Below are 15,223 nucleotides of genomic sequence, written 5' to 3'. Positions count from 1 at the left end.
TTGGAAATAACTGCTATAGATGATAACAGATTTAAAAAATATTCATAGGCTGCAAGTTTGGATTACTAATGAATGGGAACAGTGATAGAAATTTTAAGGTTATAGGAGGTGATTTTCATTTTAGAATGTTATTTGAGGTGCTGATACTTCGAGGGAAATGATTATTGAATGTCAGACATTTTGACACATCAGTACTGTAAGAGTTTGTAGTGCCATTAAAGAGTCATGATTGGAATTGAACCCAGGACCCTTTGGTTCTAGGGCTGACATCTAACCACTAAGCCCAGCAATCTGTGGAGTCCCTTGGTTTTCAAACTTTGGCATTGCATCAGAATCACCTATAGGCTTGTTAAAATGCCTGCTTCTGCTCAGCTGGCATGGCTCAGTGGTTGAGCATCAACCTATGAATCAGGAGGTCACAGTTTGGTTCCCAGTCAGGACACATGCCTGGGTTGCGGGCTTGATCCCCAGTGTGGGATGTGCAGGAGGCAGCCGATCAATGATTTTTCTCTTATCACTGATGTTCTCTCTCTCTTTTTCTCTCTCTTTCTCCTTTCTTCTCTGAAATTAATAAAAAATATATTTAAAAATAAAGCCTGCTTCCATTTCCAGAAACCTTGGGTTAAGTGGGTGTAATAAGTTGCATTGATAGCCCCAGTTTTTTTTCCCCTCCCTGTATCCTTTGACCATTAGAATTAATGGGTGTGGCATAGCCAAATGCTTGAGAAGCATTTGCAGAATTGGATTTGCACTTTTCTGCCTCTACCAGTATGTCCAGCCTGGCCCACTGATTGGAGGATGCTGAGAGACTGTTGTTTTAAGCCACTAGATTTTCTACTGGATATATACCTAGGACAGTGATGGCGAACCTATGCACACATGTCAGAGGTGACACACGAACTCATTTTTTTGGTTGATTTTCCTTTGTTAAATGGCATTTAAATACATAAAATAAATATCAAAAATATAAATCTTTGTTTTACTATGGTTGCAAATATCAAAAAATTTCTATATGTGACACGGCACCAGAGTTAAGTTAGGGTTTTTCAAAATGCTGACACGTTGAGCTCAAAAGGTTCGCCATCACTGACCTAGGAGATAAATTGCAGGGCCATAGGGTAATCACCTTTAGCAGATAATATCAGTTATCCAGAATGGTTGTACCAATTTTGAATACTTTACCAGCATTATGTGACAGTTCTTGTAGTTTACCGTGCTGTCATTCCAACAGCTGAAATGATTAGTATTTTTAATTTTAATGTAGTGGTATCTCACTGTGGTTGTAATTTGCTTTTCCCTATAGACTGATGAAGTGAAGCACCTTTTCATATGGAAAATTGAATCACTTTAATTGATCTAAGTTCTGTGAGGGCACAGGAATTGTCCTCTGTTTTGTGCACTGCTATATCTCTAGCCCAGCCGTGGCCAAACTACGGCCCGTGGGCCTGATCTGGCCCGTTTGAAATGAATAAAACTAAAAAAAAAAAAAAAAAAAAAAAGACCGTACCCTTTTATGTAATGATGTTTACTTTGAATTTATATTAGTTCACACAAACACTCCATCCATGCTTTTGTTCCTGCCCTCCGGTCCAGTTTAAGAACCCATTGTGGCCCTCGAGTCAAAAAGTTTGCCCACCCCTGCTCTAGCCACAACAATGCATTGCACATTATAGGTACTCAATAAATGTTTGTTGAATAAATAGTACAAGAGCAGAACTTGATGAATGTTGAATCAAGAATTCGCTGATAATTGATTCTGTGACCTCATTCAAGATATGTGACATCTCTAGGTCTTGGTTTTCTTGTCTGTAACTGTTTTATTCCTAAGATTTTTAAAAATTATTATTCCTAAGATATTTTCAACTGTGATGTGTGATTATGGACATCATAAATTCCTTTCACGTGCGTCTATTATTTTGGGACTCATGCTTTCACATGCTTTTTCTCTCTTGATTCTCTATTTTTCATCTTATTAATTATGTTCTAACTTGTATGTACCTTTTCTCCCTAAGCTTGTACCAGTCCATCATTATGTACCAGTCACGTAATCTTTTACTTTGTGCTAGGTTGTGTCCTTCTTTAAGGACTTGAAATGCTACTTACTTCACCCCCGTTTCTTCTCCCCCTTTTGCCTAACTCTGGCTCATAATGATTTTCCTAATGAGGCATTTTGTGACTGCATCCCCCCCAACATAAACTTAGTTGTCATTTCTTTTTTCTCTCCCAAATTGCCCTTTTCTTTTCATTTAGAAAATAGCAAGGACTTCAGAATGTTAAGAGTGGGAAGTCTGGAATCAGACCTTGGGCAAGTTACTTAACTTTTATATGCCTCCGTTTTTATCTAAAAATGAAGATAATAGTAGTACCTGTTAATAGGATATGGTTCAAGTGAATTAAAATGTGTAAATATGAATTGAAGGAACAAAATATAAATTAATATGAAATTATGTAATTCTTTAGAACAATTTCAGGCATATATTACGTGCTAAGTATCATCCCTTGTTATTGTTACTAGAGGCCTGGTGTGTGAAAATTCATGCAATGGATGCGGGTGGGGGGTCCCTCAGCCCGGCCTGCCCCCTCTCACAGTCCAGGAGCCCTCAGGGTTGGGAGGCGACCCCCTATCACACCTCTGCTGCTGCCACAACTAGCAGCGCAAGCCTCAGCCGGCCCTGGTTACCTGAGCCTCGGGCGGCCCTGGGCGGCTGGGCAGCCACCAACCGAGGCTTGCCTGCGCCTCGGGCGGCCCTGGGAAGCTGGGGGCTGAGGGGACTGGGGGTCTCCGGAGGCAGGCACACAGAGTGGCCGGGCCTTGCCATGTGCCTGCTGGCGGGGCTGAGGAAAATGGGCACCACCATCTTATGGCCGTGGGCGCTGTCATCTTTGAGGGTGGGGCAGTCAATTAGCATATTCCCTTCTTATTGGCTGTTGGTTCCGCCATCTTTGCGATGGTGTGAGGGTCAATTAGCATATTCCCTCCTTATTAGATAGGCTCAAATTTATCATAATACATAATTATATGTTGCATGGTGATTGTTCATATCACTCCTGCTGGACTGTCTACACTTCATGAGAATATTGCCATGTCTGGGTGTGTGTGTGTGTGTGTGTGTGTGTGTGTGTGTGTGTGTGTTTTTAACCACTATATACTCAACACTATCTGGTCCTATTCTAGGTGATAGCTGCTAGGTGTATAATGGTGAATACATAAAGATTTACTTTTTTTTTAAATCAGGAAATAGATAAGCAAGGAAAAGGAAATTAGTCACTTACAAATTTCATCACCCAGTGATAAGCATACTTAATATTATCAGATATTGTAAAGGATAAGCTAAACTGCTTCATCAGGTCCAGGCAATTCAATATTCTGATTGAAACTGAAAGTGTTTAATTTCCATCTTAAGTCTAGTTTGCTTCTTTGTTTATATGTAACTAGAGGCCTGGTGCACGAAATTCGAGCATGGGGCAGGGAGGGCCCCCTCAACCCAGCCTGCACCCTCTCCAATCCGGGACCCCTCAGGGGATGTCCAACTGCGGGTTTAGGCCCGATCCTGGCGATCGGGCCTAAACCAGTAGTTGGACATCCCTCTAACAATCCTGGACCGCTGGCTCCTAACCGCTCACCTGCCTGCCTGCCTGGTTGCCCCTAACTTCTCCCCCACCACCAGCCTGATAACCCCAACTGCCTCTTCCTGCCGACCTGATCACTCCCAACTGCACCCCCTGCTGGCCTGGTGGCCCCATGCAGCCAGCTGCTCAGTCATTTGATCGCCCCTCACTAAACCTTCCTGGTCGCCCCATGCAGCCTGTTCAGTTGTTCGTTTGGTTGTTTCTGTTGCGACGGTCACTTAGGCTTTTATATAGATAGATAGATAGTTGTGTTAAAACATTATTTGAGAAACCTTTCTTTTTATGTACTTCTTTTCTGCATCCCATCCAATTTTACTTAGATTTCTTAAACAATAATAAAAGTCCTCTATAACATGAAATAAAGTTTATATCCTTAATCATTTCTTTTAGGTACTTTTAAAATTAATTAGCTATTATATATTCTGGTCACAGAAAACCACAGCTTTCTGAACAAAGAAACAAAATAAAGAAAACAGAATTTAAGGTTTAATTAAAAAGTTCAGGTGCTTTTGCTGTTTAATAGCATTATCTTGGAGATTTATTATAGCACACAGTCATTTGATTCTGTATTTTCATTTACCTTCTACCTCAGGCTGTAGTTGCTGTTACATTTTCTCTTTAATAATCTTTGTTTCATAGAAAGTTTAATTTTTGTAATTGTGATCATTGTTAATCAGAATCCTTAAAATTTGAAAACCAATGTGTCCTACTGAAAGATGGACTGATAATGACAGAATTTAAGTAACTAATTTTTTAAATTCTATATACAGAAAGGACATGGCATTTGATGTTATGAAACCTGTATTTTATGATTAGTTCGTTGAACATGAGCTTATTAATTTAGAAAAATATACATTCTAATCTATATCACTAATTTATATACTTATATCCTATAAAATGGCATAGTGCTGGGGTTCAGTTTAAGTTATGAAAAGGTTATTATCGATAATATGAATCAGAAATCACTTTTCTCTATTCTTTTTTTTTTTTTTTTTTTTTTTTTTTATATTTCCTCAGGAAAGAAAAGGGAGAGAGAGAAAGAAACGTCAATGATGAGAGAGAATCACTGATCGGCTGCCTCCTGCACACACCACACTGGGGATCGAGCCTGCAGCCTGAGCATGTGTCCTGACCTGGAATTGAACTGTGACCTCCTGGTTCACAGGTCAATGCTTAACTTCTGAGCCACGCTGACCAGACTCTTTATTACTTCTTTCCCTTTAAATTGAACTACTTAAACATGATTTTGAAATTTAGTTCCTTTGTAAGGAGGTGTTGGTTTAAATTGTTATTGGTTTAAATTTACTTATGAAAAGTTTATCTTCCCTGAAAAGCTATCCCAATATTTTCTTTCACATTCATTAGCCATATTATTTAAGGATGATATTTGGTTCTCTTAAATTCTTTTGTGGGTTTTTAACCAATTACAGAAATAGAGCCTAAGGAAAATATAGGGTCTTAATTTATTTGGGCTGCTATAACAGAACACAATAGATTGGTTAACATATAAACAACAGAAATTTTTTTGTCACAGTTCTGAAGGCTGGGAAGTCTAAGGTCAGGATGCCACCAGATTTAGTGCTTTGAGAATCCACTTCCTGGTTCATAGATGGACCTGTCTTACTGTGTCTTCACATCGTGGAAGGGGCAAGGGAGTTCTCTGGAGTCTCTCTTATGAGGTCATTAATCCCATTCATGAGGGTTCCAATGTAGGAACCTAATCACCTACTAAAGGCTCCACCTCCAGATACCATCACATGGGATTAGGTTTCAACATTCGAATTGGGGGAAGAGGATCGTGGAACGTTCAGTCCATAGCATATGGTTATATGGTTAGTAGGAATAGATCTGAAAAAAAGAAAGTTTTAATTAAAGCTGATCTTAGGATGAGACAATATTTTGCACCCAATTAAAAAAGTTCCCTTATTTCTTAAAAAAAAAACCCACAACTTTATTATGGAAAGTTTTTAAGTATGTGCAAAGTAAACAGAAGAATATAATGAATGTTTCATGCCCATGTCCCAGCTTTAACAGTAATCAACATGCTGTTGTTTTTATTTCACTATGCCTGCACCCACTCTCCAACCACTGCTTAATTATTATCATTATACTTTTACAGTTTTTTTGGATTTTGGTAATATTTACATATGATGAAAAAAACAAATTTTAGCTTTACAAGTTTGACAAATGAGTACACTTATATATAACTAGTATCACTTTATGATATAGAACATTTTCTTCACACTAGAAAGTTTCTTTAGACCCCACCACCATCATAAAAGAACAAATTAATAATTGAACTTTTTCAAAATTTCAGAAGATATTAAGAAAATGAAAGGACAAGTAAAAGACTGGGATAAAATATTTGCAAAATACATATCTGATACAGAATTTTTATCTGAAGCATATAATTCATTCTTTTAAAAGTCAACAGGAAGATTGCCAGCCTCTGGGATATCAAAGTAAAGATGTTGAGTAGACAGTTGGATATAGGAGTCTAGTGTACAGGGGAGAAGTGAAAGTAGGGGATACAAATTTTTGAGTCATCATCACATAGGTGCTATGTTAAAATCACGAGGTTGAATGAGATCAGTGACAGAGTGAGGACAGGAAGTTGAGAAAGATCCTAAATAGGATTCAGGAGTGGCCAGTATTGTATGAGAAAAACACTTGATGAACTGTGTTGAATGCTAGGTCAGATCAGATGAGAACTGAGGCTTGTACATTGGCATTCAGCAAATATAGATGCCATTACTAACCATGGCAAGACATCTAGTGAAATGAGCATAAAAACAAATAGAGTGTAGTTTCAAGAGAAAGTAGAATTAGAGGTAAATATAGACAACTGAAGTAATTTTGCTGTGAAAGTAGAAAAATTAAGCTATTGTTGATGGGGAATATAGGATCAGGGTGTAAGGTTTTTGATTTTGTGTTGGGGGGGGAGGGATTAGGTGAGTTATCACCATGTAGATGTTTATATGCCGATTGGAATGATCCGTTAAGAGGGAAAATTGATAATGCTGGAGAGAAGAGATTTGCTGGAATGATATTTTTGGTGGATTAAAGCAGAAAAGGGATCAGTAATACAGATTATGCATAAGTGATTATGATTTTTAAAAAATATCTTCTGTGTGTACTCTTTCTCAATTGCTTTTAAGTACTTTAGTTATCATCTTAACCTGTTGAACTGAAAGATTTCCTATACTATTTGAAACATATTGTCTTTGTTCTTCAACTGAGTGGTTTGAAGAATTCATTGTTCCTAGGGACAGTTACATGATGAGGATCAAAAATTAATAGTAGCCAGAGTTTCTTGAGAAGATTTTTAGGACAGCCAAATTTCAAATAGCTAACAGAATCAACTGATGAGACTATTTCACATATTTTTATAATTTAATATTAACATAGAAGTCTTGGTGTATCCAGGCTTTTCTTATATTTTATATGTATCCCAAAAAAAGTTTCTCTGTCTATGTTTAAACAACAAAAATGACAGCCTGGCCGGAGTGGCTCAGTGATTGAGCGTCAACCTATGAATCAGGAGGTCATGGTTTGATTCCCGGTCAGGGCACATGCCCGGGTTTGCAGGCTCAATCCCCAGTGTGGGGTGTGCACGAGGCAGCCGATTAGTGATTCTCTCCCTTCCTCTCTGAAATCAATAGAAATATATAATTTAAAAAATTACAAACTCAGGATCTGATGCTTTCTATTGGTGTTGAATAACACAATTCAGAAGAATCTGGCCAAACTTTAATGGACCAGTAAAAAAAAAAAAAAAAAAAATTTAAAAATTTTACATTAGTTGAAAGTGTGCCCTCTTGTGGACTATTCAGTAATTTTACATAGAAGTGTTTTCCTCATATCTCAGATTCAATTATGTATCATCAAATATGTTATTTATGGTCAGAATTTAAGTCTGTATATAAATGTTATAGTTCCTTAAGATCTAACCTTCACTTAGAAAGAAATAAAATCTTCACTGATTTTGCATTTCTAATACCATTGCATAGGAAATGGTCTCATGGTATAAGATACAGCCTCAACCTTTATTAGGGATTGGAGATGGGCTGTTTCTTCTGCAGTGGAAAAGAAGGTGTGAAAATATTTTGTGTGGGAGATGTAATAGGACCCCAATAATTCATAGCAGCACTTGGAAATATCCTGAATGACCTCTCCGTAGAAAAGATTTTTTTTTTTTAATATATTTTATTGATTTTTTACAGAGAGGAAGGGAGAGGGATAGAGAGTTAGAAACATCAATGAGAGAGAAACATCGATCAGCTGCCTCCTGCACACCCCCTCCTGGGGATGTGCCCACAACCAAGGTACACGCCCTTGACTGGAATCGAACCTGGGACCCTTGAGTCCGCAGGCCGACGCTCTATCCACTGAGCCAAACCGGTCAGGGCAGAAAAGATCTTAATTTAAATCGAATTCCAAGGCTCAGGATTATTTTTTCCTGATGCAGCTTGTATTTTTGTATATTTTGTTGTGATTAGACATCATATAATTACTCTGTAGGCTTTTGCAAATCAATTTAGTAATCAGCTGGGACCTTTTTAAGTAATGGGAACTTTTGTTAAAGTTGGTTTGTATAAAAATGTATGAAATATTTGCTAAGAACAAAGAAGAAAACTGATTATCCTATATAATAAAAGCTTAATATGTAAATTGACTGAACAGCAGAATGACAGTGGAACGACCGGTCTCTATGACTGACAACCATACTTAATGCATTTTTTAAATCAAACAAGCATTGTTGTTTCCCTTCCTCCCTCACTTCCAGTTTTGAGTTGACATTTGAGTATTCAGATGCATCATGTCACTATGAAAAGCACAATCTTGTGTTTAGGTTTATTATTAATCTAGTTATTCATATGTGATAACTAATTATGTAAATCATTTTTAATATAAAAATTCCAGCCTCGGGTTGGGTCTGCTTTATATGTTACCTGGGATTTAGGAAAACAGAATAAAGTTGGGTAGCCCACAATAGAACTCTCTTCAATACGTTTTTTTATGTGTGTCTATCCTCCCAATTAAATAATTAAACATGGTCACTTGTTACTTAACTGCTTGACTATGACAATTTATATGTACAACAGCGAGTCATGTGTGGCAACAAGGTGTTTTTCATGCTGTTCTGTACATAATTTTCTCACAACATCCTCCCACCCCCATCAATTACTAAGCACAAATTGAAACTTTCTTATTAGCCTTACTTAGAAAAAATTCGTTGTGTTTTGGTGACCTCTGTCAGGCTTTACATTCTGATTTCTTTCTATTTGCTTTTTTTTGTTTTAGTGCATGGCACAATTGCTACATATGTCGGGTTTTTTTTTGTTTTTTTTTAAATATATTTTATTGATTTTTTTACAGAGAGGAAGGGAGAGAGATAGAGAGTTAGAAACATCGATGAGAGAGAAACATCGACCAGCTGCCTCCTGCACATCTCCTACTGGGGATGTGGCCGCAACCCAGGTACATGCCCTTGACTGGAATCGAACCTGGGACCTTTCAGTCCGCAGGCCGACGCTCTATCCACTGAGCCAAACCGGTTTCGGCTACATATGTCATTTTAAAATATTTTTTTAGTGATGATTAAAGAATCAAATTAATAACTTCAAACACTAAAGTCCAGAGTGAAACAAAAGGACAAATAGCCAAGGATTCTTCTATACTATTTCCTTTGCCATTTCTTTTCAGTGGGCTTCTACTAGCAAATTTTGTATCAGTCATTCACCAAAGGAAAGCAGTGTTTTTTCCTTGGCCAGCTACTAGGGGAAAAAATCCTATATAATAAAAGAGAAACATGTAAATTGACCATCCCTTCACTTGCTCACCAGCCAATCAGGAGTGAGTATGCACATTAACCCAACAAAGACGGCAGGTTAATTTGCATACAAAGGCACTGGGCAGAGAGCAGAGCGGGAGAGCCGGCATCTTGGGGGTCATGGCCCCCTCAGTTGTTCCCCCGAGGCACCGGGCGGAGAGCAGAGCAGGAGAGCCGGAGGCTTGGGGGGACGTGGCAGAGTGGGAGGCCGTGGGACGGAGACAGAGCAGGAAGGGAAAACTTAGAGCGTGGGGAGCACCAGGAATGCTGGGAATCATAGTTCTGGTGGCAGACGGATCTCCTAGACCAGTGATGGCAAACTTATAACCGTGTGTCAGAGGTGACACTCGCGCTCATTTTTTTGGTTGATTTTTCTTTGTTAAATGGCATTTAAATATATAAAATAAATATCAAAAATATAAGTCTTTGTTTTACTATGGTTGCAAATATCAAAAAATTTCTATATGTGACACGGCACCAGAGTTAAGTTAGGATTTTTCAAAATGCTGACACGTTGAGCTCAAAAGGTTCGCCATCACTGTCCTAGACACTAGAGCAAAGTGAGCCTGGAGCAAGTTACTGTTGCGGTGGGGGATGGAGGGAAAGTAAAGGTGAGAGACATAAGTAAAATCAGAGTGTCTAGGAAATTAAAGGGAAGATATCCTAAAACTTCCAGGAAATCTCCACCGATGAAGCAAAGAAAAAAAAAATGCCTCTATTATTCTGTGAGCAACAAACCAAACTGGGTTGGGGGTCTCAGACAGTTTGCTCATGTGATTGCAAAGACAGACAGAAACTCCTGGATTGGAGAGGGTGCAGGTCGGGCTTAGGGACCCACTCCAAGTGCATGAATCTTCATGCACCAGGCCCTTAGTGTGTTTATAAAGGTCATTAAATTACAAAGGGAAAAAAGAAATGATTACCAAAAGGACTGGGTGGCTGTTCCACTCTAGAATGAACTAGGTTGCCTTATGGATGGTGGTTCTGTGGATGCTTACTTTGTAACTCTGTTAAACGACACATATATGTTTTGTGAGCTTTTGTCAGTTTATCTTATCTACACTAATAAAAGAGAAACATGGTAATTAGCGTACGACCGCTACCCTTCCCATTGGCTAATTAGCGAGATATGCAAATGAATCACCAGCCAAGATGGCGGTTAACTGTCAACAAAGATGGCGGTTAATTTGCATATGTAGGCACAATGCAGGGAGTCAAAATGGAAAGCACAGAAGAAGCCCCCTGGCACTCCCAGGGGGGAGCTAAGAGCCGGGGGGCAGGGCAAAGGCGGCCCCCAGGGCCGCCTTTGCCCTGCCCCCCAGCCATGATCGGAGAATCCTGGCCTTTGCTGCACTGGCCAGTGATAGCAGGAAGTAGGGGTGGAGCCAGCAATGGGAGCTGGGCAGGGGTGGAGCCCAGGATCTCGGGGTGGCTGCAGCCGCTGCCCGGAGCCCATGATCAGGGAGCGGTTGCAGCTGGGTGGGGGGGCGGCTGCAGCTGGGGGTCCCCGCTGCCCTAACGCCTCGGCCAGAGGCATTAGGCACGGGCAGGGGCGGAGCCCATCAGGGGGCGCTGCAGCTTGGGGGATCCTCTGCCCGGGCCTAACGCCTCCGCCAGAGGCAAAAGGCCCGGGAGGGGCGGCTGCAGCTGGGGGGGTCCCCTGCCCGGGCCTAACGCCTTGGCCAAAGGCATTAGGCCCGGGAAGGGGCGGAGCTCACAATCGGGGGCGGCTGCAGCTGGGGGGGTCCCCTGCCTGGGCCTAACACCTCAGCCAGAGGCGTTAGGCCCAGGCAGGGGTAGAGCCCAAGATCGAGGGCGGCTGCAGCTGGGGGGGGTCCCCTGCCCACGATCGGGGGGCGGCTGCAGCTGGGGGGGTCCCCTGCCCACGATCGGGGGGCGGCTGCAGCTGGGGGTTCCCCTGCCTAGGCCTAACGCCTCGGCCAGAGGAGGTGTTAGGCCGGGGCAGGGGCAGCTGCAGCGAGGGTCCCCGCTGCTCGGGCCTAATGCCTTGACCAGAGGCGTAAGGCCCGGGCAGGGACGGAGCCCATCAGGGGGCGGCTGCAGCTTGGGGGATCCTCTGCCCGGGCCTAACGCCTCCGCCAGAGGCAAAAGGCCCGGGAGGGCGGCTGCAGCTGGGGTCCCCGCTGCCCGGGCCTAACGCCTCGGCCAGAGGCGTAAGGCCCGGGCAGGGGTGGAGCCCATGATCTTGGGAGGCTGCAGCTGCGGGGGTCCCCTGCCCGGGCCTAATGCCTTGGTCAGAGGCATTAGGCCTGGGCAGGAGCAGTGCCAGCGATCATGGGGAGCAGGGGCACAGTCGCTGATGGTGGGAGCTTGGGGTCCCCTGCCCAGGCCTAATGCCTTGGCCACAGGCGTTAGGCCTGGGAAGGGGTGGAGCAGGAGGTCCCTTGGAGAGCTGTGGGTCCCCTGCCCAGGCCTAATGCCTGGGCGAGAGGCATTAGGGCGGAGCAGTCAATTGCAGGGAGCAGGGGCCGAGTTGGCGATGGTGGGGTGCTGGGGGTCTCTTGCCCAGGCCTAATGCCTTGGCCAGAGGTGTTAGGCATGAGCATGTGCAGAGCCAGCGATCGCGAGCAGGGGCGGCGTGGGCGATCATAGGGAGCTGGGGGTCCCCTGCCCACCCTGACCTGGGACACCCTTCAGGGCAAACCAGCTGGCTCCCACCTGTGCACCAGGCTTCTATCCTATATAATAAAAGGGTAATGCGCACATGCAATTTTTTTCCCCAAATATATTTTATTGATTTTTTACAGAGAGGAAGGGAGAGGGATAGAGAGTTAGAAACATCAATGAAAGCGAAACTTCGATCAGCTGCCTCCTGCACACCCTCTACTGGGGATGTGTACGCAACCAGAGTACATGCCCTTGACGAGAATCGAACCTGAGACCCTTCAGTCCGCAGGCCGATGCTCTATCCACTGAGCCAAACCCGTTAGGGCGGTAATGTGCAAATTGACCCTAACAGCAGAACGACTGGGAATGACTGGTCACTATGACACACACTGACCACCAGGGGGCAGATGCTCAATGCAGGAGCTGCCCCCTGGTAGTCAGTGCACTCCCACAGGGGGAGCTCTGCTCAGCCACAAGCCAGGCTGAAGGCATCACATTGGCGATGGTAGGAGCCTCTCCTGCCTCCTCAGCAGCTCTGTGGATGTTCAACTGCAGCTTCGGCCCGCTGGCAAGTGGACATCCCCCAAGGGATGTATCACTGCCAGCTTAGGCACAATCCCCCGGGGAGCAGGCCTAAGCCAGCAGGTGGACATCCCCGGAGGGGTCCCAGACTGCGAGAGGGCACAGGCTGGGCTGAGGGACCCCCGATGCACAAATTTTTGTGCACGGGGCCTCTAGTATTTATAATAAAAGTGTTTGAGGATAAAGAAAATTCTTAATTTTAACTACCTGTATACCTCTACTTAAAAAAAGAAAAACTTATTTGCAAAGTAAGATGTATGAGTAAAAGTAGTTAGTAGTGTTATTTCACTGTTTTGAAGTTGACAACCCCCTAAAAAAGGGAAATCTTTAAACTGAAAATTACTATTCAGCTTTCCATTTTAGCACTATGTCTTAGTTGATGTGGAGTATACCTCTATTTGCTCATAAGTTTATATGGATTTAATTAAGTGATATCTTTGATAAATGTGCACTTATTAAAATGTCTTATATACTTCAAAAAGAAAGTTTTCACACAAATATTGTTAAAGGAAAGATAAATGTTCCAAAAACCACATGTTGAAATTAAGATGAGAAAAATTGGGGGTCATTGAACAGAATAATGGAAAGGGTGTTCAAAAATTTTATAAAATGTCTATACACACACACAGTAATATCATAATAAAAACTGAATATTTGTCAACTAAGTCATTGTATAAGAATATTAAAATATTAACAATACATGTCTTTCTTTGTCCTGCCTGTGTTTATATATTATGTGATTGATTGATAAGAAGCATGCAGTGATAGGAAGATAAGTACATGAGCATTAGGTAATTATACAAGAATGAAACAGACATGTTTCAACAAAATATCAGAAAGGAATATATAATTATTTACAAAGAATGTTGGGCAATAAATGTTGTAAATTCAGAATAGATTGAGGTAGAATGGCTTTTGGCTGAATTTGTATGGGGTTTCATGAAATAGTGGGAACTTGCCATGGATCTTAAAGAATTATAAGAATTGGACTCAAGTATAAGTGGACTACCTAGATAGGAAGATATATTATGAAATAAATAACAATGAGGAAACACAAGGTGGATTCAAGATAATTTTATCAGCTTGATTGGAGAGGATGGTTTATGAAGGAAAGTAGTGAGAAACATAGCTAGTAAGGTGAGTTGAAGCTAGATTTTAATGTTAATGATGTGCAAAGGAATTATAGTGCTTGTCAAAATTTAGTATCCTTGTCTAGTAATACAGTCTGCTGGTAACTGAGAATCTTGAGTCAGGTTGCTTATGTTCTAATCTTTGCTCCACTAATTACTTTAAATTCCCTGTAAATTTTCTCAGTAAAATGCAGAAAATAATAGTATCTACCTTACTTGTTTGTTGGGAGGATTAAATAAGCTAATATATGCAAAGCACTTTGCAATGCCTAACATAGTACATGAACTATGGCTGTGGTTACATAGGTTGAGCAAACAAGAAAAGCAGAGAAATTTATATTTTATGAGCATTTCCCTAATAGTAATATATTTGGCATATTACAAATAATTGTATCTTTTTCATTTTAGTGTTTGGGAAATGGGAAGTAATGACAGCTGGCACCTGAACTAACTATTTTTATCGGCAACACCATTCCAGAACTTCAGGATGAATGGGGATATGCCCCATGTCCCCATCACTACTCTTGCGGGGATTGCAAGTCTCACAGACCGTAAGTTTGGTTAATTTATCTAATTTATGTTCTATTCTGTGTTAACAATGATTTTTAGAGGGACTACACCAAAAATTATTTGTAAGAAAAGAATTTTTTGTAAGATTTTAGATTTTGAATGATAAACATCATTATTTCCTTAGATTTGTTGGCATGCATAAGAAAGTAACAAAACTTGTGTAGTCAGCTACTAGTAGGTAAGATCTTACTTTGGATCCATTAGGAAGTGGTACTATGTGCTTCTTTGATGAGACCAAGCATTAAGAAAAATAAAAAATGAAGCATTGGTTTGCATATAAGAACTGACACAGACTTTTTAAAAAGCACTTAGAGAAATGGTAACTAAAACTGCCCTTCAAAGAAAATTGGATAGCCCAACAACCTAATTTTTAGTGATGGTTATTTTGGATATCATGCTCAGTATACATCTGTTGGAGTTTGTCATAGATATCTACTGCCTATTTTACTCTGAACAGTTAAATTTAAAAGAACATTGTCATTCTTTTGAGATTTACGTAGTGTAACATTTTTTAGGGACTTACTCTTTTGGTGGGCAACTCTAATTCTTTGTCCCTGGGTAATGGTGCAAAAAGCTACCCACAATATTAGTCCCTATGTCATCTTACCTGAATAAATGAAGAGAAAAAAATTATATGAGAAGAAAGGATAGAAGGTGAGAAGTTGACATACTTTTCTTTGTGTAACTTTATGCAAGGTTTAGGGCTTTATAATAAAGGAGCTATGAGAAAATTACTTCAAGAAATGTTTTTATCTGTGTTCAGTATTCCCCAAATAATATTTTCCTGTTAATTTCCAGCTGGATTTAGCAGGGGTAAGAGAGATAACAGAGTACAGCTTTGAGTTTAGGA

The 15,223-nt window shown here is 41.0% G+C and overlaps 1 protein-coding gene across 4 annotated transcripts in view; it reads left to right on the top strand.

Moving 5' to 3' along the window:
* Positions 1-15,223, top strand: part of NIPBL (NIPBL cohesin loading factor) — a 187,377-nt gene that overhangs the window by 60,923 nt on the left and 111,231 nt on the right. For all 4 annotated transcript variants that reach the window (XM_070411818.1, XM_070411820.1, XM_070411817.1 and 1 more), the window contains exon 2: positions 14,212-14,354. In XM_070411818.1, coding sequence (XP_070267919.1) covers positions 14,291-14,354 — 64 coding nt within the window. In that variant the 5' untranslated portion in view covers positions 14,212-14,290. The remainder of the gene's footprint in view (positions 1-14,211; positions 14,355-15,223) is intronic.

This window comes from Myotis yumanensis, unplaced genomic scaffold (assembly GCF_028538775.1).
Source record: "Myotis yumanensis isolate MYYU_CA2020_CCGP unplaced genomic scaffold, mMyoYum1.0.hap1 SCAF_4, whole genome shotgun sequence".
NCBI classification, from domain to species: Eukaryota; Metazoa; Chordata; class Mammalia; order Chiroptera; family Vespertilionidae; genus Myotis; species Myotis yumanensis.
This window is presented reverse-complemented; position numbering and strand designations above follow the sequence as displayed.